General features: G+C 41.5%; 1 protein-coding gene across 5 annotated transcripts in view; it reads right to left on the bottom strand.

Moving 5' to 3' along the window:
• Positions 1-1,102: 1,102 nt before the first annotated feature.
• chd7 (chromodomain helicase DNA binding protein 7) overlaps positions 1,103-25,515 on the bottom strand; it is a 69,668-nt gene continuing 45,255 nt past the window's right edge. For 4 of the 5 annotated variants that reach the window (XM_042109251.1, XM_042109224.1, XM_042109232.1 and 1 more), the window contains exons 21-38: positions 22,874-23,079; positions 18,790-18,989; positions 18,454-18,613; positions 16,062-16,151; positions 15,495-15,598; positions 12,921-13,050; positions 11,445-11,502; positions 11,297-11,354; positions 10,850-11,183; positions 10,381-10,589; positions 9,482-10,279; positions 7,939-8,099; positions 7,615-7,842; positions 6,904-7,347; positions 4,692-4,889; positions 3,527-3,667; positions 3,337-3,441; positions 1,103-3,239 (exon numbers count right to left, since the gene is read on the bottom strand). In XM_042109251.1, the coding sequence (XP_041965185.1) occupies positions 2,145-3,239; positions 3,337-3,441; positions 3,527-3,667; positions 4,692-4,889; positions 6,904-7,347; positions 7,615-7,842; positions 7,939-8,099; positions 9,482-10,279; positions 10,381-10,589; positions 10,850-11,183; positions 11,297-11,354; positions 11,445-11,502; positions 12,921-13,050; positions 15,495-15,598; positions 16,062-16,151; positions 18,454-18,613; positions 18,790-18,989; positions 22,874-23,079 (4,719 nt within the window). In that variant the 3' untranslated portion in view covers positions 1,103-2,144. The remainder of the gene's footprint in view (positions 3,240-3,336; positions 3,442-3,526; positions 3,668-4,691; positions 4,890-6,903; positions 7,348-7,614; positions 7,843-7,938; positions 8,100-9,481; positions 10,280-10,380; positions 10,590-10,849; positions 11,184-11,296; positions 11,355-11,444; positions 11,503-12,920; positions 13,051-15,494; positions 15,599-16,061; positions 16,152-18,453; positions 18,614-18,789; positions 18,990-22,873; positions 23,080-25,515) is intronic. The other variant, XM_042109260.1, reaches the window with a different exon arrangement.

The raw sequence follows: 25,515 nt of genomic DNA on the forward strand, positions 1-25,515 counted from the left end.
CCGCCAGACTCAGAGAACGGCTGGATGAACTGGAGAAAGGTAAAATGTAATTGTTTAACTCAAGGGGAGGTGGAAAATGAGCATTTCAGAAAGGTCCCAAATGGTGGCGTATCCATTTAAGGTACACTTACCTGGACTAATTTAATCACATTTCCTAAAGTGCCAATTTACTTGCTCTTCAAAATGACCGCCAATAGTTAATCAATTTTCAGTTGTCAATATATGCAACTGTAAATGGCCGATCCTTATGAAACTTCATAGGTTCCTTCATAATGACAGAAGTGATGTTTGATACAAAACAAATTGGCCTCAAGGGGGCGCTATAATAGGCACAGTCCAATTTCAGGCAAAAACTTGAAATTTGTTTGGAATGCATGTGGTTAAAGCCCCCAAAAGAATATAGATAGAATTTGATTATGCCAGAGCAATCTTGCCTCCAGAAGGGAAATTCATGACATGCCAATTCGCATCCGCAATTTGCAACTTGCCAAAGAGCAGTCAGGTAACTGCTGTTCAGTATAGAAAGGTAGTAGTGAGAACAGGCGCGCTCAACTTCCAGGCAAGGAACAATTTCAAGTGAGAGTTATAAAGAAAGTGTCAAATTAAAGTGATAAAACTGGACTGTCAAGCTTTTTCTCATTGCTTATTTTTTAAGACCATGTCCACACAGATGCCCTTCAGCCTAAGCAGTCATCAGTGTGTTTGGGCAGGGTCTAATAATAAGCAAATAAGCAACGAGAAAACGCTTGAGAGTGCAGTTTTATCACTTTAATTTGTCAGTATAGAAAAGTATCTGCTGGTCAGCATAGAAAGGTAACTGCTGATCAGTATATGAAAACGTCCTGCATATGGATCACATAAGACGACAGATATGGAGACCCTCTAGTTTGTATGTTATGTGAGTGCACACACAAACACACACAGAACTCAATAAAAATACCTTCCGCCTCCCGATTGGGTGTAAGGGCAACAAGGCACACCTCAGTGTTCATTATGAACTGATCATATTCATTTAGTAGAGCGGGATAAGGAACAATAGTCATACTGTTAACACAAGGCCTAGAATGCATGTCATTGTGAATCCACAAACACCACACTCATGTTGGTCTCCTAGGCGAATATTGAGTCACTTTTATTAAAAGCATCATTACTACAGTTGGCAGCCATTTACAGATCATCAAACATGATGGTTTGAAAACAAAACAAAAGGGAAAAAAACACAAAAGGAAAGGAAAATTACATTTACAACATTTATGTCTGTAAACTTCAAGGCTAGTTAGAATTGAGGTAATGCTGTTCAGCTTTGTGGCTAAAGTAACAAAAGTCCATTCAATAGATAAAGGTACCTGATTTCATTTCTGTTTAACACCAGTGCATCAACATGGACATAATGAGACAATTTGACTGCAGTAAAATTTTTGTTGATGTATTTCTCCACACTTCCCGATGATTTGAGTAAAATTGAACATTCAAAAGCTGCCTTCGTTATTGCTGTCTCCACAGGTTGAGAGGTCTCCTCACCCCCTGTTGGGATTGTCAGTGTGAGAGACTCAGAACAGTCAGAGTGTAGGCTATGATATGTGAGAACTTCATCCCGCTCCTCACAGCTCAACAGTACATCGAAAAAAAGTTCCTTTTTTCCAGCAGCAGAGGTTGTTTAATGCCGTTTTTAATTGTATGCCACCGAATTTTCACAAGATACTACATATTGTTTCAATGTCAACAGTAGAGAAAAAAAAACATAACATAAACAATGAAAAGAAAAAGCAGCATAGCACTATTTGAAAAATTACTTCCTATAATATTTCAGAGGAAATTTCTCTCATCTAGAAAGCACCACTGTGCTTAAAAACAGATAAACAAAAATAAACTAAAACAAAAACAGTCACCCTTTTGACATCCGCACAGCTCTACTTGTTTGCCTTTTCCCCTCGCTATGCTAATGGTTACAGAGACAGCTTATCCATTGTTAGCACCCCCCCCCCCCCCCCCCCATTTCAGCACGCCATTCAACAGGAAAAAAAATGACCAAATTTGATAATTGTTTGGAGTTGGCATGTAAACAACTGGACTAACAATTCATCAAAAAGAACTCTAGCACTGAATGGTCAATAAGCCCAGGGGTAACATCAGAAGGCCAGTTTCTAATCACTTTTATCCCCATCCTCTTCAGGAACATCATCGTCGTCGTCGTCGTCGTCGTCGTCGTCGTCATCATCATCATCGTCATCAACATCATCGTCATCCTCTTCTCCTCCTTCTAAGGAGTCCAGTTCCTCAGCTGGTCCAGCTATATCCTCATCTAGTGCTGATGACTCCGCAGTCTTGTTCTGACTCTCCTCTGAGTCACTGTTCTCAATGGTTGTGTCTGCAGTGGTTGCAGCAGCTGGCTTGTCTTGGTCTGGTTCGGGCCGCTTCGTGGATTCCCTGTTTTCACTTGTAGCTCCCAGTGCTCCATTCATAGCATTCTGCAAATCAGCCAGTGAGGTGGGGGAGAAGCCAGGCAGGCCCAGCCCTCCCAGGCCTGTTGGGAGGAACATGGAGGGATAAAAGAGGCCAGGGGCCATGGTGGAAAGCAGGAAGGGATTAAAAGCTAGTGCGTTGGTGGACATGCCCGCAGTAGCGGCAGCAGCTGCTGCAGCCAATGCTGCCTCTCCGTTAGGTTCAGTGGATTCCACCTCACTGGAAGCATTAGTCTTGTCTTTGTCCTTTTCTTCAGCCTCACCCTCTTTCTCTTCTACCTCTTCATTGGCATCATTCTTGGGCAGGGTTTTTGCATCCGTGTCTCCCTGTTCATTGGTGTTCACAGTGGAGTTGTTTCCATTAGAAGGAGATGCTGTGGCAGCAGCGGCAGCTCCGAACAGACTGCTCAGGCCAAACATATTAGGGAGGCCCCCCATACCAGGCAGCATGAGGGGCAGCATGGGTGAGGCTGAATGCTTGCCATCTCCAACCCCACTCAGTGCTGGAGGAAAGCCCATTAACCCTGCAGCCAGTTGAAGGCTCTGAAGGTTCTGCAGGCCCTGTAAGCTGGTGAGGTCCATACCCCCAAAGAGGCCATTCATCAGTAGAGGGTTCACACCGGTAGTGGAAGCTGCTGCTGCTGCTGCCTGAGCTGCTGCAGCTGCTGTTGCCTTGGCAATCTCTGATTTGGGTCTCCTGCCTCGACGGCGAACACCTTCTTCTCGAACGACAGGACCAGTCAGGAGGCGGTCAAACATGGACTCGGGGAGGAAGCCCTAAAAGGCGAGAGCAGAAAGATGAGCATATCTATGAGCAGACACAGAAAATCACAAGTGGAAGCAAAGAAACGAAAATGTTCTGTAAATTACTTACGGACTGCTTGACAATTTCAGTCCAGTCAGGAGCCACAGCAAACTCAGGGTTTTCCATGAGCCATCTGGGCAAGTCCTTCATAGGAGGTGCCATGGCTCCTCCCATCTTTAAAGACAAAAATAATTATTACAGGGATCTCACACAAACAATGTACACAAATACAAAGAAATAGAACAACATGCCAGCGTACCTTGCGTCCGTTTCGCTTGTTCACTACTGGTACCCTCTCTTCACCGGTTAGTGTATTTATGTCTATCTTGTTGGGGTTGCGGCAGCGATGCCTCTTTTGCTTAGGTTTAGGAAACTGTGACAGAAGCAGTTCTTCACTCTTCTTCATGGTACAAACAAGTGAAAATCAGAGAGAGAGCGAGAGAGAGCGAGAGAGAGAGAGAGAGAGAGAGAGAGAGAGAGAGAGAGAGAGAGAGCACAAGTGTCATTTTATAAAATAACATTAATAATTTGAAACACTAGAGGATTAGAATATTTGAAAACCTGTACAAACTGGACTGATTTGAACACTATATACATATACACATATAAATAGTATAATGATATTGATAAACAACTGATAAACAAAAATACTGGATTCCTGATATTCATGACGGCACACATTATGCAGATTAAAGTCTAGGTATACTATTTCTATTACAGCTCTACCTATTTCTTGCTGCTTCAGCTGTCAGCAGCTCTGGTTGAAGCCTGGAAATATTCTAAACATAGTAGGCCTAGCCTAGTTGGCTAACTTATCATAGTCTACTGGTTGGACTGTTCAGTTTCCCCACGTGTGTTTAAGTTTCAAGGTAATACTTTCTCCTTGGGACAGGCCCTTTTGAGTCTTAGAAAACATTGGTATTGAGATGATCAGTCAACTTGAATGCAAGAGTTTTGAGAGAGACAAATTTGCGTAGCGTGCTAATGATGCTAAGCAGATTTAATAACAATTTAGCAAACTTAGTTGTCTTCAATGTGTCCTTGCTTTCACGATTGTTTCACAAACATTTGATTACGGGGTACGGAGTACGGGGCAAGGAGAGGGGGTTTAGGGTACTTCTATAGGCCAGTGTTTGGTAAAGTTGCACGCATAGCTCTACAATGAAATCTACGAGAGCTATGAAATTATGATTTATTTATTTATTTTTGGACAACGCACTGTGTGATGCTTAGGCGGCCACCTAAGCTGCAAAGTGCTATGGGAAACACTGGAAGGGGTGTGTCGCGATTCTGCCTTCTCACACCGCGACACAGGTTTGTGAATATGAGTGTCGCGATTTCGGTTTCGATATGCATATCGTTACAGCCCTACACAAGAAACATTAAGTCTTATTTCACAAGTGATGAGAGTAACTGCTGCTTACTGGTACATATCCAGGCATATCCATGGTGTAGGTGGGGTGTTGTCGTAGCCATTCCCTCAGGTCCTTGGTGCTGGGGCCGTCCTCTCCCTCCTCCCGCCCCCTGCCAGGGCCCTTGTTGCCAGCAGAAGGAATGTGTTTGGGGGCCCGTGCTGGAAAGCCACCACCCTCCTCCAATGCTTTGGTCCGCTCAGTATCATCCTGCGACAAAGACATCATAAATCAGTCCCTCCATTTTTCTTACCTCGATTCCCATTGTGGAATTTAACAAAAGTATACCTCATTTTTTCACAATTGTCTTTTACTGCACATAAAATAAGCCTAGATTCTGAGTGGTGATTTCCTTCCACTTTAGCTGGCCCCCTGAACATGGTTTAAGGTTATGCAGTCGGTCAGTCTCACTGCCACTGCTTCATGTACAATTCATTTGGTCAGGTAGATAGACTGCAGTGAAGGCTATTTACTTGACAATGACATTCATCCATCTCTAGGCAATGCATTCTCTTATTCTGGCTTTTATTTAATTGTGTAATTGCAAAGAGTGTTCAAACATGACATTAAACTTAACGCAGTGTGCTAGTGTTTATTCTACTGCTGTTCATCGTTAGGGCTCTCAATTTCATGAAAAAACCTGTTCAATATTCAAAACTGTAGACTAGTTTAAACACAATCGGTTTTTCATGACCATTTTTTTTGCTTATATATAGGCAACTAACAAGTAATTGGAATACATCTGAAGAGGGCGTCAGAGACATATGAGACAGCAATATAAGAGGATTTAGGCTACTGGTGTGAAGTTTCATGCACATTAACAAGCAGGACTGCTACATTTATACAAAACAATTAGCAAAGAGAGGTGCTATGAAATGGGAACTCATGTTTGCACAGTTCTCATACCACTTTGTCCTTCTCAATGGTTTTATTTACAGCCCAAAAACTGAAGTGCTTCCTAACTAAACTCTTCAAGTTCTGGTGGTGTTGGTTACAGAGGTTACGCTAGACTTGTTTTTGGCCGGACAAATTGTTGGGTAATATTCCAGAATACCAGACATACAGAAAATCTGCTGGGCATATGATTTAAATAGCCATAATTGCCTATATATTTAAACATCACTAAATCAAAATATATATTTCCACAATGCAGTTTATTAAGCTTCGTCAGCACCAGTAGTTTAGAATTAGCTTTGCACAAGCAGTAGAGGAGGTCAGCCTACTTCCAGTATAAGTCACGCAAACTGTAGGCAGGGAGGTAGAGAAGTGGACATGTAACAGGTTTGATATAGAGATTGACTGCCTAAATTGAGATTATGGATACATATTTGACAAACACGAGTTAGTTACATTAAATTAGCCCAGGGCAGCCTAATCACAATTGTGTGCAGTAAACTCATAGGATTTGTCAGGAAAACAATTGAAAGCTGACTGGTGTAGTAGTGTGTTTAGTAGCCCTAAGGACAACAACTGGAAATGGAATATTATCCAAGATCGTTATGACCCGTCTTAACACTGCAAGTGGCCTAGCAGCCATCCAATGTAAATGCTATGAAATTAGGCTAGGCTACTAGCAGTGTATCCTTGTGGAATTATCATAACATACATACAGGTAAACAGAAAAAAGGGGGAAAAAACCCCAATTCATTCAATTTTGGTTGTCAATCATAGAATTGTACACAGTTCAATAAAGAATCAAGAACAATATCTTTTATGTATATTATTTATGTTGAGGGTGTGGTTGATATTGTAAAGGGTTTTTTTTATTTATTTTTTTAAATACAGCTCAGCCCAGTGCCCACCCAAATATATAGGAGTTTCATAGGCTAAGTTTATATTTAAGTTGTCGTGGTAACATATTGTAGGCCTATATCTTGTGCAATAAGCCTATTTAATGTTAGACCTATTAATTAATTTAAAATGACCGGAATTCTGATTACTGGAGTGTGGAGATGAAGGGGTTTAACGGAAAACACACAGATTTTAGAAACCACCACCACAAAGCAATCAGAAAAAGAAATTCTATATAAAAAAGTGAAATCCTGATGGGTCTAAAGTGTTTCAATTACTTAAGAACAGAGCCAACATAGTTCAAAAGGTAATTTTAAACAATAACTAAAATTCAAATAAGAGACAGATGACTAGACAGTTATGTTTAGCAGGACTTAAGCCTACAGCCTAAACATAAAGCCATATGCAAGATTGTATACATGGTTACACTTACAGCACTTTCTGCAGCCCTCTTGTTCCCCATGAATAGGAGCTCCAAGCCCTCCACATTTTTCCTGCGGCCCCTTCTGCGACGTGTGGGCAGTTCTATATCCAGTAGGGAGCCATTGGCCCGTGGCCGCCCCAGTGTGCCTGCCTGCAGCAGCTCCATCTGGGCCTTCAGGGCAGCAGAAGAGGAGGCGGCCAGGCCAGCAGAAAAGGTTGAGGAAGAGGAAGGGGCTGGTAGACCATGCAGAGCTTTAGTCAGGTCCATGGCATGGGCCTGGTCATCAGAGGCATGAGACTCCCGCAGCTGCGCCACCATCTCCATGAGATTACGCCGTTTGGCAGCACGCTCGGCCTCAATCTCCACCTTCCTGCGTCGCCGCCGCCGACGCGGGACTGATAGACTCAGGGCCTCGTCCTGCACAGAGGGAGTAGGCGCTTTAGAACCATCCTTCTGAAAGCCCCAAACAACTACATTATGAATACTTATTATGCAGGAATAAAAGTACCTAACAAGCAAAATATTTTGAACAATTTATTAGAAAACTATGAAGTGGTTTATAAAAACACTGTAGTGTGATTTTTGTGTTAGTCTATCTCTGGTCTATGTAGAGGTCACACACACAGACAGTTTTAAAATATTAAGGCTAATGCATCAGAGAGATTGTGATGTGCAAAAGAATAGAATAAATATGATGAAGTGGAGATGATCAGTGACTACCTTGCTGACCGTTGGGGACTTGGTGAGGTCATCACTACCGTTGAAGCTTGTCTGCCCACTCATGGACAGATCTCCCAGGCTCCTCCTCTGTAGAGGGCTGTCCACCATCATAGAGCTGTAACCAGGTAACAGGCCTGGGAAATCAAAGAACTGCCTTCTGTTGGTGGGCCATTTACCCTTAATGACCGCTTCACAGATGTTGTCCATACGGTTGATCATAATCCGGTCCTACACAAGTGAAAATGCACACACAATGTTAAATGAATGACTGCAGGTTCCTGCACATTATGTTGAACACGTATGTGGCTGAAGCTGTTGGCTAACCTTAGGCCAGAAAGCAAAGGTAAGCGGGCGGTCAGAGAGCGTCTGAGCTGTTGACCCTTCCATATCATCAGCACAGAAGTCGTCTCGCGTCTCATCCCGAGCTGTGCTCAGGGATGCATTGCTTTCCTCATCAAAGTTCTTCCTGTCAGAAGTCACTCCAACTGAGTGACAAAAAGAAGATTCTCAAAATATTAGACAGTTTATAGAACAACAAAATGAGTGAGCCCTTTCCATCCCTCAAATGAATGTGTTTCTTTGAGAGTAGGGTTGGGTGATATGGCTGAAAACCATCACCATAAAAGTGTTTATCAGTTGATATTTATAATTATTGATATTTTTTTACCTATTTGAAATAAGGCCTAACCTAACTTGCAAATCCTATCTTATCTGTTTGGTAACTATGTTAAGAACGTCCATGGTAACTATGTTAAGAACGTCATTACAGAACCTAAGTCAGTGTTATCCTAACTTCAGATAGGAAAGGTGTATTACAGACATGTCTCAAGTCAACAAAATCCTAATTTGAGGATGACCCATAACATGCCAGTCATCTCGATAGAACTCTGCTATCTGAATGTATCGCAATGTATCGCAACGGACACAATGCAGACAAAGATGGCGGCACCTGTGTTGGCGAGAGGAATAAGGTGAATAAAGTTTGCTAAAATTAAAAATAGTGTCCTTTTCAAGACCTACGTTACAAAGTTTGAACAAAGTTTCTACATTAAACGGTTAAAGCTGAATTAGACAGAAGAAGCAGAAGTGCATTTTCATGCACTGTAATAGGAAGTCCAGTGATAACAGTACAGTGCATTTTCATAATAATGCTAATGTTTGTATACCGTAATTTCCCCAACTATTAGCCAAGGTTTATTTTTAGCTATGAGGTTAATACACGGGGCAGTTAATATGGTTTTGTTTTTTTTAACTTGCATAAAACACTGTCCTGCAGTTTATACACAACGTGTAAATTACTGTATATAGTTGATCAAGATGAAATTACATTACTTTAATCATATTGCTTAGGTTGTGCTGAAGAAAAGGATAGAAGATAGTCAGTATTGCACATTCCTACATACAGACCTCTGTAAAGTCATTAAAAGATAATAATGCAAAAACTGCAAAAAAGGCTTAATCCATGTATGGGAAACTGGCCCTGTATGTCTAAAATATAATGATGCATTTCAAGCAGCAGTAAAGAATTGTGATCTACAACAAGTGAGGCAACTGTCTAAAAGGTAGTAAAAACCAGGCCAACACCAATAAGAGTACTGTCCACATTGATAATAAAAGTTTGTGTTGAATCGTCCTTCGCATAACAATACATCAAAATATATTTGGTGAGGACATAAAAATTAGCTGTCAATTAAAACAGTATTCAGAAAAACTGTTTTCAGAATCAGTATTATAATCATTTGTATGATTAGATTTCCATTTTGAAGTGGCTGCCAAAACAATCAGAAATACCTAGAAAGAGACCTCAAGTTTGAATTTACATGTGGATCTTCTATCTCTACACAGACATTCATTCACTGTAACGTACCTTCTGCCTGAGATGATTTCTCTGATTTGTCGTCATCAATTTTCTCCTCTTCCTCCTCCTCCGAGAGCTTTTCTGAGCCTCTCTCGGATGTGACCTCCCCCTCAGTCAGAGGTTCCTTTTCTGCAGCTGGGCTTTGCTCCTCTTTGGACTCAAGCAATTCTTCCACAGGCTGCTTGACAAGGGTCTTCTCCTCACCGTCCTTTTCAGGGGCACTCTTTTCATCCTCCTGTGCCTTCTCAACTGCCATTTCTTCAATTTCTTCCTCCTTCAGCTCCTTTATTTCTTCCTCCTCATTTTCTTCCTTCACTACTTCTTTAGGTGAGGCTGCACCTGATTTCACCTCCTCCTTAACTTCTTCTCGCTCAGAGTCACTCTTCTCTGCTTTACAGGAGGTTGCAATAGCCTCCGGCTGCTCCTTGTCCTTGACTGCTTCTACCTGCTCATCTTTAGGCAAGCTGGAGGGGGTATTCTGGCTTGGTGGATTGAGAGAGGTTCCCGGTGGCTGGGAGAAACGTCGGTGAGCCTCCAAAAAGCTCAACTCAGGGTCATTCAGAATGTGGTAGTCTGTGCGGCTGACACCATGCTTGGAAGCTCCACGTAGCAGGTCCTTGTCATGGCGGCCAGGCTCCCACCAGGCAGGCAGCTCTGGGCTGGGCTGGCATAGGAGCAGTCTCTCCTCCAGCATGGAATGAGGTAGGACCTGCTCACGGATCCGTCGCAAAAGTTCAATGCGATAAAGTGTACGTGACGCACGCTCTTCAGTGATTGGGTCAATGATTAGGGTGGGATCAGCCAGGTCTGAGGGTAAAAAAGCCAAGAGGACACACAAGGAGTCATTTAAGCGTTCAAGACACATTAAGACATTTACAGCTGACAGATACACTTTACTTTTTGTCTACCTGTGTCAGTTTTGGCCTGCATGCGACATACACGCTTGCACATGGCCACAAAGGAGAAGTAGTATTTCTCCAGACTCTCATCAGTCTTCTTATCAAGGCGGGCAAAGGCACGGAACTGACTCCAGTCAAAGCACTGCTGAGCAACATCGTAGACTACACCAAACGTGGACACCACTCGGTAGAAGTCAGCTTCCTCACGACGAGTCCATCTACACAGTAGACAAAGAGAAGTTACAAAAAATAGGACAAATAATGGAAGGAGACAAAAGGGAATGATACAAATGCAACTAGGTTAGATGAGGGAAAACACAAGTATACAGAGATGTAAAGGTGTTTAATATTACCCCCGGACCACCCTTCAATGAATTGGCAAGTAAATAAATACAAATTAAAAACAACCACCAACATGATCAACAACAGGCAAAACAACAGAAATCAATGTGTATCATTACAATGCCAGGAGCCCTACCTCTGCCTTCTTTCCTTGAAGAACGCTCCAGCGTCACCCGTGAGGGCTGCCCCCTCTGGGATGAAGGGCGAGCCTTTAGTCATGAACGGCCCACCTTCTGCCAGAAAACTGCCCACCTCTGGCGCTGCATAGGCGCCGACCTCACTAGCCACAGCCAGAAGGTCCTCACGAAAACGGCGGCGGCGGCGGTCAGGCTTGGCAAGGGCTTCTTGTCGAAGCTGTTCCCTCTTGTGTGTACGCTGGTATGCCGTGATGAGTCGGCGAAGACGAGCAGTCAGAGCTGAGGCTAGGGGCCAATACAGGTTCCCCGCCTTATAGCTGTCCCCTGCTTTAACTAAGGACAAAACACATACCCAGAATGAAAAGGGACATGTTGTTAATTACATCTACACATGGCATTTACAATAGCCTTTCCTATATTTAAAGGAGCAACATAGGATTTCACACCTTCACTTTCCACATCCATTGTCTCCTCTTTATCATCAAGAGGAGAGTTGGTAAAATCCTGAAAACAGAGAATAAGATCACAGAATGTAAATAACTTAATTTAAGGGAATTCTACAAATGTCTTTAAACAGAAGGCTTAAAAGCTTACATCCATATCATCTTTGAATGGCATTCTCACTGGCTTGTACTCAGGGTCTTCATCCTCCCTAATAAAATGGAGCAATCACCAACACGCACACAAAAAAAAAAAAAAAAAACACACAAACAAACCAACATCAAACCAAGCGAAGGTTTCCACAGTAAGGCTGTGTATTGGCAAGAATCTGGCAATACAATACATATCACAATATATGGGTTATGATTCAATATATGGGGAGTGCCATGACTAAATTAGTCCTGTCGCTAAAATGAAAAATAGATTTATTTCATATTCGAAAAAAAGTTTCTATTCTTTCAAACAAGTGCTCATTTGTTTAGTTGCGTTCAGCCAATCTAGAGAAACAAGGGAAAGAAGAGCAAGCGGCGACAAGTGAAAAATGACCTTCTGAGAAAATCAGCTGTTTACACATTAACGCGTGGTAAAGTAGCCTACTGCATTCACCTCGCCTCTCCTGTCTGCAAAAACAATCTTATTATCCTCACATTTGGAGTGAATATCCACGACTAGGCCTAGTTCTTGAAGAGGTTATAGCTATAGCCTACTAGAAATGAGTCAAACCAAGGAAGATGGTAGCTTTGATTAGGAAATTAAAATGAGTGCCGTGGTTTGGTCCTACGTAGCCTACAGACAGACTTTGTGACAAAAGTTTCATCTAAGCATTTATTTTTTTGCATTAGAGGTTAAGGTATGTATTTGTGGTCAAAATAGAAAAATTATATTTTATGATTTTTTTGACCCTCTCTCCTTTCAAATTGCTATATCTCATGTTAGCGACACAGGACTCATTTAGTCATGGCACGCCCCATATTGCGATGCGATTTTCTTTTTTGCCTAATATTAGAAAAACTGATATTATAAAAGAAGACACCATCATATGTATAAAATGTAAGTAAAAAGTCTGCTTTAGCCAAACAAGTACACTGTACAGTATGTTCTGCCCATGTCAATAACAAAATAAAGTGCTTGCATGTAAACTATTAATACAAATAAATAAATAAATAAATAAATCTTTTATGTTTTTGAAAATCAATACAGTATTGTCAAATAAAATATTGCAGTATTCGTTTTTATCGATATTTTCTTACACCCCTATTCCACAGTGGTTAGAACACGCTTGTAATAGACACTGTTTTACAAATATGAACTGAACATATTGATAGCAATGGCATCAATTTGTATTAGCAGTGTACAGAAAGTCTGGATCAGCATTTACAAATCTGATGTAATAATAATAAAAAAAAATAAAAATCACTCAACTCAATATCCTATCTGTGCAGTCATGGATGAATATCAAATATCAATGATGGTTGCAATTTACACACAAATCGCAACCATTTTATCCATCGTACAATTAATATAAATCCAAAGGGTGTAAGTAAGGGGTGTAATGTGATTAATTGGCTAAACACACTACCCTTAAAATGAGTCACATTTCTATTGAGGTTTTGTGGGTTAAAAACGTACCCTTCTACTCCATCTGCCATCATGTCCGCTCCCCTCTGCTCAGCAGCAATAGCTTTGGCGTCAGGCATGCCAACATGCTCTAGAAAGCACAGACTGGGGTCGGCTCGCATCGAGTTATACTTCTCATAGCCTGGCAGAGACAATGCACAGCAACGGGTGTGAGAGCAGCAGAACAAGCACATTTCACAGGACTGTCTACCAGTGTTAAGATTGTTCATCAGGGTATCTGCATTTTTGATGTATAAATTTAATGATAGGCAGGTAAAGTGAAACAACCGCCAAACCTGAAGAAATGCTTGGAGTACACTTTATGTTGAAAATGTTTTGAAAAACTTTAGAAAAACGGACATAACAAATTATATTTTCATATTATTTGACTTCTTAATGTCAGAAATGTAAATTCAAATTAAGAGCGTACCTGAAAAGAATTGCCATTTACAGTAGGCCTTCATTAGCCTAACTCTGAAAATCTCAGCTTGAAAAATCCTGATCTTTGAAAAATCTTGTTGATATCAAGGACTGACACAGACCTCTCCCTCATAACATCAAATTAACACTTCAATGTTTCTTTCAAAGTAGCCTATTGCCGTAATTTTGTTCATTTTAATTCACTTAACACCATATCAATACATAAAGATTGCTCTGAAAATGCAAATTACATAGGGTATGTTTAAGCAGGCTATATCAGCACTGCAGACTGTACACAATGTATGGTGGGGAAGTCTTGTGGAGGCATGGCCATCTCTAACATTCTAGGAATTTCTGTGACACATGCACTTGTTTTTCCTTCACCTCATTATGATTAGGCTATGGACTTAGTTGAAATAAAAACTTTTTGGCGCAGTTTGTTTGTTACAGTTTTATGGAAAACACTTAAGAGTAACATCGCGAGATACTGGCATTTGCAAAAGTATGCACTCTCTGAGCAGCCTACCCTTTAGTTGAGGTTATAAACAAGGAGACTACTATGAAAAGTTACGTTAACTACCAGCATTAGTTTACATGGACAAAGTAACTTCCTTTGGCAGCTTATAAACAACCAAACTAGCTTGCAAATACACACATAACGTTAACTTAATTCTTAATCGTTTTCCACATCCCTCCCTGTCAGTTTACCTTTGCAAAGGAGCCAGAGATACAGAATGAAGAGGGGGAACAAGAGGTAAACAGGGCTGGTGCGGACTTGTGACATTAGGCTACATTCTATCATTCGTGCTTGTATGTTTTTGTCAATGGATGAAACCAAGGGAAATTAATCCTGGGTTGTGATTGGTCGGAAACTTGACAGACTCATTGGCCACCCAACTGTGCACCAGGTCAAAAGAGGGGAATAACGTACTAGCATAGGCCTACTTTCTATGTCAAAAAATGCAGCTAATATGCAAAATGCATACAGGTTGGCAAGTCGGAATATAAGCTACACAACAATCATTCTGCTCCAGATCAAATTTAATGCCTGCCCTTGTACAATTCCAGACAGTTTCAGGTCTTAAATATCAGAAATAAAAAATATTAAGACTTTTTAAGGATCCACGGGAACCCTGTTCAAAAAGGAAAAATGAATTTCCAAATAATTGAAAATAATTATGACTGTAAAAGAGAGCTTAATTGAACAAACACACATTTCAATCCAACATACAATGGTTCAAATATAATTATTAGCTTGTGTAGGGAAAAAAAAACTGAAAGGGGGAATTTGGGGCAGGATACAGTGAGACTGGTAGACAGGGAAAGAGAAACGCCCGTTGAAACTATCCAAGCAGAACAGATTTGAGCCTGAGGATCCTGAGAGTGCACGGCGGGGGGAGAGGTTGAGCGGCAGCCTGGACCCACTTCTGTGATCAGAGCAGACCTCTACAACCTACCCTACCGTACCCTAAGTGTTCCTTTCTCCACTACACTGCCAGAACGGCACATTTCAATTAGAATTTTTGCACCCTCATTATTAAGAGGTTTATGGGTCATCTAGTCTGGATCTACCACCTTTTTCCTTCTCTACAGAGTTCAGCACTGAATTGGGATTATGAGAAAGATCCACACCACTGAATTTCATGTGATAGTCTGGGAATGCTTTGATTAAGTTTGCAGAAGCATGAAATTTAGTATTTTTTTCAAGTGTTAAGATCACTAGCATTGGAATGCATGTTGGCTTCAGGCTGTAAGTTCTGCCATCTTGACACAGCTGGTTACATGTGAAATCCTGCACAACTACTTGCCACCTTCCCCAGACTCAATGACTTGTATAGGCTTGACAACAATATTTTATAACCATGAGCATCCACAACATCTGTGCCTGAAACTACAAAGAATGTTTAACATTTCTGTCAGTCTAGGAATTTACAATTCTTTCTCTGAGCTTTCTACTAGGCCGTTGTGCAGGATTATGAATGCTTATGTGTGTGTTTATTTTCATTTAACAACACATTATAATAGTGCAATCTGTGCACCAGCATCTACACCTTAAAACAGCTCCACACCAACAATGTTGCCATCCTGGTCATTACCAGATGACCATCTTTGACAGCATGTGAACATAAGTCAGTGTGAAGAGGTGGGACTGAGTAGAACACTCACCATGCTTGAAGACACCAATAAGGAGGGATTTATCTGCCTCACTGTTCCACCAATCAGCGGGGACTTCAGCGTGGAAGGGCTGTGGGATCCAAATGTCCAGCTCACTGGAGGGCACAGAAATAATGATGAGAAACAACAGGAAAGAAGTCATTTCAAAAGGGCCTTCAGATGACTACAGGGCTGCTCATCAGATTAGGCTAGCAAGTTAATGTCTATCAGCAGACATCTGGGACGGAACTGCTGTCATTAGCACCAGGCAGCTCATCTTGTTTGTGCATGGCCGATCTTATTACAGGCTGCGAATGTGCGCGTACTGCCTGTTTACCCCCCAGATCCAACCCCACTACCAACACACACACACACACACACACACACAGCCAACTTCTGTGAAGTCCTCCTTTGCATCAATATGGTGAGCACGTTTACATTATACATGCATGCACATCTGGGTGACCGGGGTGGGCGAGAACAAGATGGGGGATAACGCTGCATGGCGATGGTGCACACAACTGCATGTGAGGGGATGAGGTAGAGGAGACAGAAACAACACAAATGAGAAAAGCCAACCTGGAATCTGCTCCATCCAGGATGCGGTCCGCTTGGTCTCCAATGACTTCCTGTCGTAGATAGTACAGCATGCGCACCCGTAGCAGGACTCTGAAAAAGACAGGGAGATTTTTTTTTTGTAAAGAATAAAACATCCATAACAGAACAGAAAGAGGAGGCTGAAACAAAGGAACAGTGCAAAGGGAGGAGGAAGAGTTAAAAAAAGGAAAAACAAAAGAGTGAGTTAGTTGCATGGTGTGTGCCAGCAGCGGTAGCAGCAGCTCTTTGGCATGTGCCACAGCTCATCCATCATGCTGCCAGGTCTGATTAGCCACGCTGCGTTGCCACTCCCCCTCCCCCACCCCAGCTCTTTCGCTCTCTCTCCCCCTCATGCCTGACAGATGGCGGCCCATAATCACCTCAGTGTGTGCCGCCTTTCACCCTCTTCCAACAGGTCTGCCTGGCACCTGGCCTGGCACATCGCCGCAGCCATTGCCTCGCTCAGGGAAGCTGCCCATAAAGTGTGCATGCGCATACACACACAAATCTTCAACAGCTACCTCTGACAACCTTTCCAGTTTCATTTCCTGTCTAAAGCATTTCTTCTACATGGATGTTGGACTCTGGTTAACAGGATGAGCCTACATAACACTTTCTCTCAGTCTCTCTCTCACAGGAGGAGCAACTTTGAGAAGTGGGTAAAACAGATGGTTGGCGAGATGAAAAAGAAACTTCATACTCATCAGCCTGTAATTTTTTTTTGCCATCACTCCATCAACCGCCCCCCTGGAAGAACATTAGAAACGGAGGAGGCAAGGGAAAGAGGCAGCTAGAAGGCTTCTTTCCTTTCCTAAAGCGGCTTCAGCCAATATGTCAACAACAATACTGGTAGCCAGAGCCACAGAAATTATTTATGACCTGAAACTCAAGAGGCCTCAGCAAAACAAAAGAGGCAAGAGTTGATCAGGCAACAGGCCAATAATGGCATACAGGTTTATCCCTCTTTTGAAAGACAGAACAATGAAGTCTTAAATAACCATTCAGTCTAGAATATTTTGGAGGACATAGCACAAAGCTGATTTGTTGAAGTTGAAACACTGTTGAGGTAGCCACAAAAAAAAAGAAAGTTACTTAAGCTTCATGAGCAAGTAAGTGTCCCAAGAACCCAATATAATAAATAATGGGGCTGGTTTGAATGCTTCATAGATTTTTATAAAAAGCGTACACTTAACAGTGTTTCCCACAGAATTGAATTCTATTTGTGGCGGTAGGTTTGCAGAATTAACTTGAATGCAACAGTTTTGAACAAATTAGCGCAGCGTGGTTATGATGCTAACCAGCTTTAAGCACAATTCAGTACAACCTGAAAAATCATTGTGTGGTGGTCAATGTTGATATTGTGGTGGGCCGCCACAAATAAGTCAATGTATGGGAAACACTGCTTAATATGTAACTAATTACATAACATACACATCAGTCAATGTTCTAAAATCCACAGAAATTAAGTAAAGGGCATTGAGGGCATCTAAAAAATATTATGTGTTGAACAGTGATTGTGATTTAGTTTTGCTAACAGAACAAAAACAAAAGCTGCCTATAAAGAACACTAATGGCAATATTAAAAATATCAACAAGCTATAAAACTACTAATTCTGAATTAACAAATGAGGATATTGTTTCTACTGTCACTCAACTATTTAAACTATACTTGTGAGAAATATTTACTCTGTACACCAAGCCTATATTTGGCAATATAACTGACAACCATAAATGAATCCCGTAGGCTACCTTCAACCAAATGTTGACTTTCTTAGGCTACAAACTGAATGTTTGGCCTCTAACAAAAATGATGAGTCATTTAAAAGGTCAAAAGTGCTGACAATGCACCACGATGTTCACCAAATATTAGCTCCACTATTTTTACATCGGATCTCAACCAGACGACCCACACTGCTCTACTTCTGTTTGGCAAGTAACATTAGGCTAGTTAGAATGAGAGCTGTGTTCCTCTCATATCATAGGTGAAATCTACAACAATGTCTTTTTCTTCCCCCCAATCACATTCATGCACTGCACATCAGAGATCCGGCACTGTGCTGAATACTTAAAGCCCTGTGAACTGCCATTTCAAATGCTAACAATACCATGCACCAGTGTAACAACTAAGGATGCTCAAAGAGACCAAACTGATATTCATGACAAAAACAACTAGTTGTCCAATGTCCTCAAATAAGTCAACAGATACTATTCACAACTTTCCGGCTGAACATTAGCAGATCCATTTTAAGTTACCAAGACCTTTCAAATCAGTGAGGATAACATTCAACATCTGCATTAAACATACAGTACGTATATGGAGAAGTAATTTATGTGTTGTGAACTAACCAATTCCTCCCATATGGCATGAGCTTACTTGTTGCAGTGGTGCTTGAGATGTCTCTTGTAGCTATCCTCCTGCAGCAGAACATCAGGGTTGCAGTCAGCCAGCCAATCTGCCTGAGGTGTGTGAGTCTGGGGGGCCTGACACTTGCCCTTTTTTCCTTTACGTCCTCGAGGCACAGGAGCAGACAGGCCTGAAAAGAGGAGCAGAATTATTCTACACCACCACCAGAAAACATACCTCTCAGCCAGAACATGTCTAAGACAATGCATGCATCATGTCAAAACATCCATGAATCTGTGTCCATAAATATGTTACGTCAAGCAGCTGGGTTACACAGAAGTCGGGTGCAGTAATAGGGAGTCTCACCAGAGTGATTTGAGAGTGTGCGGCTCTGGCCATCTTCAGTGGGTGTGATGAGGTCCCAGATGAAGCTCTTGATGTTCTCATCACCACGGTAGTGCAGCAGGCAATAGGCCAGCAGAGCACGGCAGATGGTTTCCACATCCCGCTCCCGCAGAGGACGCTTGAAGCGACCATGAGAGAGAATATCTCTCCAGCGGCCCCAGCTAATCAGCAAAGGTGAGAAGGTGAGGAGTGGAAAAAAGAGATGAAAGGATTAGAAAACATGGAGGGTGAAACACATCAGACAAGATATAAGGAGAGTAGAGAATGTAGTGTCATCTGCATTAATACAGCATTGAAAGTTGACTGAGTTTACTGCAGTTACTGTAAACTGAAGTTTTAGCTGGTTCTTCATTTGGCTAAACAAGTGGCAATTTAAGATTACAATTGCTGATTCTATAGTGAATCATCATCTCATATATATATATATATATATATATATATATATATATATATATATATATATATATATATATATAAATATGATTGTTTGAAACTTAAATTAAAAGTTGAAATTTAAATTAAGTTAAAATCATAACGTCAACCACCACTAACCAACTGTCCGACATCAATCGAAGTTAGCAGCAGCCTCCCAGACACAGGCACAGCTTGTACGCTTTTTCGTCAAGCGAAAAAGGCAGGCAGTGACCGCCTTCTCAAGGCACTCGCTAATATGAACTCATATGTTACCCCTGTAGCAAACAGGAATTTGTGCAGATTTGTTTTACCCTACTGGAAATATATTGTGTACCATGGACCACAGACAGCAGGAGAACTACAGATAGACTGGATATTTAGTTTACTTGGGAAAATGTGGTGTGAAAATGTAGTTGACTTGTGACCCGATTTATTGCTGGCTTAAAGGGGAACTTGGCAACTATTTCAACGTAATAAACCCATTTAGAAATCATTTGGATGGTTAAATGACCTGTTCCGGTGGAACTGGTGACTTTTCCCGCTGCCCCTAGCGTCCCCAGGCGGAAAACCAACCTTCCAACATTGAGACTACCGTCCCGGAAAGAGAAGTGAGAAACAAGAAACTCGTTTTAAATAGTGTTTCTTACATTGTTCTGCCGAATTTATGCTAACCGTTTCGCTAGCTTGTAAACAAATCTATGTGCTTTATTGTTACCTTTTTCCACAGTTTGAAGTAGCATAATGCACAATTTCTCCAGAGGGGGAAATATAGCTAATCCTGCCAAGTTTCCCTTTAATATGGACAACTAGCTAGCTAATGAACATGGAACAACTAGCCAGCTAATGAACATGGAACCAGAGTGTCTAATAAAGGGAGAACTGCCACTCTCGGAAAACTTCCGGTTTCTGAACTGGTTGCAGTTCCTCCTGTGGTTCCACATGAGGGTGCTCGTCCACGAGTGCAGAATGCATGGAGGTCTATGGAGCTGTACCCCTCAAAATCCACTTTTCTCGGGTTATACTTTTTTTTCAAGTAATTTGAATATTGTATTCGAAAGGGGAGGCAAAGAAAATCCACTTGGTTGAGTATTATATTTTTTAAAGTCACTTAATTGTTCTAAAAAGTCTTTCAAACGTGTCTGACGTCACAATGCTAGCGTGTTATGGGCAACAACGACCCAACCTGTACGAAATCAAAAGGACATAAGTACTCGTTTATTTAACTTTTGACTTATAACCCATGTTGAAGTTATACAAACTACAATCAAATCTCACTCTAACACCTATAATTGAGCAACACCTATGCACGTATCTTGTTCATCGACTTCTCGGCCTTCAATACAATCAATCCTCTCATACCATTATCCAGGCTTCAAGGCATGAATATTAATACAACTCTGTGCCATTGGATACTGGTCTTTCTGAGCAACAGAAGTCAAGCAGTCAAGGTTAATAATACTACACCATGCCCTCTGACTCAACACTGGTGCTCCACAAAGCTGTGTGGTTTTCTCCATCTATACCAATGACTTGATAGCTCACCACCACTCGGTCAAAATGTTCAAATATGCAGATGATGCCACAATCATTGGCCTCATAAGTGATAATGATTAGTCTCAATACCGCAAAGAGGTCAACTGGGCTGTAGACTGGTGCGGCAACAACAATCTCAACGCCTTAAAGAGTAAGGAAATAGTTGTCGATTTGAGGAGGAGGCCTAACACCATTGCCCCAGTTATTATATGTGACAGTTATCGTATCAGTATCGGCCACAACAAACCAATAAATATCGGTTATCGTTATAGGCCCTAAAATTCCATCTCTAATTATTTCTTCATTGGATTGAGCTAAATCATGTAACAAAAATAGCACAAACATTGTTGTGTGGCAAGAAAAGTATCTATCCACCTATCTATCTCTGACTGTAAATCAAAGCTTCTTTAGAAAGCTTAACCAAATTCCTTTTAGGCAAGTCCCGCCACTCGGCGGCCATATTGCAACGCTTTTTGGGTACTCATCGGGCATCCTATTCGGCAGAAATGTGCGTGCGCAAGGCTTCACGACACCAACCGTGCTCCAGCAGCGAGTTCACACCACATGATGTGTATACATTGAGCCAATGTCGACGTTTTGGCGAGGAAGGGGTGGAATATGTGTAGACAACGACGTTACAAACTAACCCCATGCATTTCTATGGAGGATTTTTTGACTGCTGTGTCTCCTCATTAGAAAGTCTCTGGCTTAACCCTTCTGGTCAGACACAACCTGGGCAATACAATGTGTGTGACTTAACAAATGTGGTCCATTTGCCATTTTTAGAGCTTTACTACTGCTCAGAGCACTCAAATTAGAAATTATTATTTGGGCATAGAAGTTGGTTGCAATTTTCCACAATGTGCACCACTTTTCAGGTGCCACGTGTAATGCACATTTAGCATGATTTTCATATGTTTACATTCGATATTGGCTACATAATTTTTGTTCATGCAACCGCAAACTGCATTGTTAATGCAACTGCACATTTTATTTGGGGTTTTCAATATAGCCTACTTTTTGAACATTTCTGGCACATTTTAACAATATTGTCATGATACTGACAAACGTGATAATGTTGATGCCTATAATCTTGATATGAAATTGTCATACCATTTCATCTCTAATGGTAACATAAGAACAATGGGGATATTTCTGAAGTAGTCCAAGTCAATTCGACACCAGGCCAACCAGGAACTATGAATGACAATCAATGCATGAAGGTTAACATTTGATGGCTAGGGATGTTGGAAGTGGGGGACATTTGAAATCCTTTGCACCTACATAGTCATTAAAATTAAGGTTAGTGCATTTCAATTTATCTCCCATTTCTGATTGGACTAGAAAGCGAGAGGGGCAATAGGTACTTTTCCCCATAATGTGCAACATGAGCTGGGGAGGTTCCCCCTACCTTCAATACATATAGAAAAACAGTCTGAGCCCTGGGGGCTATATGAGGCCTGAGAGGAGTGTCTGTGGTTGGATGGGGGACTCTAAATCATAGGCCTTCTGATCTGATTCCATGCTTCTACATGCAGTTTTCTCTCCCTGAAACCATTCAATGAGACACTGTCCCTCAGACTCGACGGATCCAATTTGCCATTTAGCCTAAGGGCCTAGACAAGTCTGAAAAAAGAAAAAGAAAAACAAGGGCCTGGTCAGACATGGTGCGTGCAGCCAGCCATGATTAGTTTGGCGAGTGCAGAAGCCTGGCACTTAATTAAATGTGTGCATTGGATAGCTGCATGCCCAATGCTGCCCCAGGGAAAGGCAGTCAATGTGGGTCACAACGCTGGTGGGCAGCTAGGAAGACCAGGTCCCTTCATGATCCATGGTTAAATAAGAAAAGGAAGACAGAACTGACGCAACTCACTGTAACATTCAATAGAGTTGTAACTGGAATAAGTGGAGCAGGCTTACAGATGTTGTGAGAGTGAATTATGGAAATTATAGCAAAACTAGATAAGAACATATACCCTTGGCATATATACAAAAATGGCACCTTAGTCTTTTGACACACATACCCATTCCCTTAGCAGAAATATTTCAGCAATCTGCATCTCATGAAGGTGAAGCTGATTAAGGTAAGGCTGCTTACCCATAGACAAGCAGGTTCTTCTCCACTCTAAAACACTCGCTACGTGAATAGCCTTGAGCCCGGTCCTGTGGTCTTCTGGGTTTGGCCACTGGCTTGTCCTCAGAGTCACTCTCGAGCTCAGAGTACTCCATCAGCTCATCTTCTTTCATGGAACTGTAATGGCGAGTCTGCTTCCGCACTCGTGGTGTGTCAATCACCAAGTTGTTCTGCAGAAAGACAGCAATGCAGTTTTAACCTTTTTTCTGAAAATGCTAAAATGGAAAACATTAAGTGACCCAGTTTTGCTTCAATACATCAAGCCTCAAATTACTTGTGAATGATCAGTGAAAAACACCAGAAGCAGCACTTATTTGGAGTTACCATCAGTTTAAAAAAACAAACAAGCAAAAAACTTTTCCCAACTGGCTACCATTGTGGTGATTGCTTGCATAGCTACTCACAAGTAGGCAGAAACATCATGCATGCAAATATAAATTTCTGCTTACAGCAATGTAGCCCTAGGCATTTTGTGTATGTGGTGTACACACCGAATAGATCTTGCCTACGAAACGTACACCAAACTTAAGTTAACTTCTGTTGTGTCAGTCACCAAACAATGTTGTCATGCTACTGTTGCCAGAAAAAGGAGATTAGAAACGATTCAATAACACTTGTGGTATAGTAATGTCAGTGAATTTAATACAATTTTTAGTTACTTTAATTCGACAGGTTTTACTTGATAAAGCGCTGAAGTAAGCAGCATGAGACAAGAACCCATTCAACTTTGAAGGAGACTTTCACTTCTGTAACATCAAATCAATCTTTATTAATCAGGTTAATTGGTGAGTGAGAAATCTATCATTAGGCTACATCTATTTGTGTGTCCCATTAACATCGGCCTATAATAGCCCCAGCTGTGGCGCAACTGGCTGGGGCACCTGCGACCCGGGTTTGATTCCGCCCCGTGGTCCTTTCCGGATCCCACCCCTGCTCTCTCTCCCATTCGCTTCCTGTCACTCTCCACTGTCCTATCATTAAAGGCATAAAGCCCAAAAACATCGGCCTATAATATGTATTAGGGCCCGAGAACTGAATGGTGTAAAAGCCCTATTGTTTCTGTAAGGATATTATTATTGGGGGCCAAGCAGCGAAGCCCAATTGTGTTTCTACCATTTCTAATTGGGGGCCAAGAAGCGAAGCACGATTAGTGATACCACCTTTTCTTCTTCTTGGGGGCCAAGCAGTGAAGCTGCGAGGACCCATTAGTGATTCTACCTTTTCTTATTATTGGGGGCCAAGCAGCGAAGCCCCATTGTGTTTGTACGTTTTCTTATTGGGGTCAAGCAGCGAAGCGGTGTAGTATATAGGCACCCATTGTGTTTGTATGTTTTCTTATTATATCTTCTTCCGCCATGGCAGCCCATAGAACCGTCAATAATAATAGTAATAAGACCACATTTGGAGGACACTGAAGAAAGCAAAAATGCATTTTGCCTTGTAACTGTAGATGTGTTTGGAATTAAAACTTAAAACGCGCTTTGCCTTTTTTGAAGTGGCTCCCATGGGCGAAAACTCATGAAATTTGGCACATGCAACAGGTGTCCGATAAAGCGGTCATGGACAAAGGCGTGTCCCCGGGTGTGGCCTATGGACTCCATAGTGCCCCCTTATGTCACTTAGTCTCGTGACTGAAAGTATATGCCAGTGAAGCACACCAAATTTGGTAGGTGCGTGTAACTCTCCAAGACAAACAACTTTTATTATGTACATTGCATTTGCCACATCCAACAGGAAGTCAGATATTTAGGATTTTGTGTCTTGTGCACATGAACAATTTTGACGTATTGCGGTTGGCATATAGTTTCAGCTATGCACACCAAATTTGGTAGGTGTGTAACAGCCCAAGACGAACAATTTCATACTTTTATATGCACATTGCATTAACCCTCTAAGCGGAAAAGTCGCAAAATTGAAACAAAACAGCAACACTGATTAAAACAGACAATAGATCTCATTTGTACTCTCTACCACTAGATGACAGACATCCAGAGCTTCGATTCACGCCCAAATATGTCAGCCAAAGTGTAGTGGAAGTAGTAAATCACAAATAAAAAATACGAAGAATAAGTGCATTTGTTTGTATAGATGTGGAAGCGACTCCAGTGTTTCCCACAGAATTGTATTCTATTTGTGGTGGTAGGTGACGGTGTTATGATGCTAACGGATTTAATCATGATTTAGCCAGTCGTCTCCTATGCCAACAACAATCCTTGCAGGATTTTTTATGTTTTCTTTAAACATGCATGCAGGTTTGTTGAGGGACAGAGACTGACAAAGGTGCACATAGCTCTACAAAGAAAGGATTTCATTTAATTTAAGTAGTACAACATGGAAAATCATTGTGTGGTGGTCAGCGTTGATATTGTGGTGGGCCGCCACAAATAAGTTAATGTATGGGAAACACTGCGATTCTGTCTATAGTTTTTGTGCAAATTGAAGCAGAAATACACCAAATGGTGAATAAAACATTCACGTGACGAAGTCTTTGATCCATCATTCACCTATTCTGATTCTGAAGGAGAATATCTGCCTTTTGGAGATGACGATCGGTCGTCTTGACTGATCGTCACGTTGAGTCTGTGAATAGAGGTGCGTCTTTGCGT

Source organism: Alosa sapidissima, chromosome 1, assembly GCF_018492685.1.
Source record: "Alosa sapidissima isolate fAloSap1 chromosome 1, fAloSap1.pri, whole genome shotgun sequence".
NCBI lineage: Eukaryota > Metazoa > Chordata > Actinopteri > Clupeiformes > Clupeidae > Alosa > Alosa sapidissima.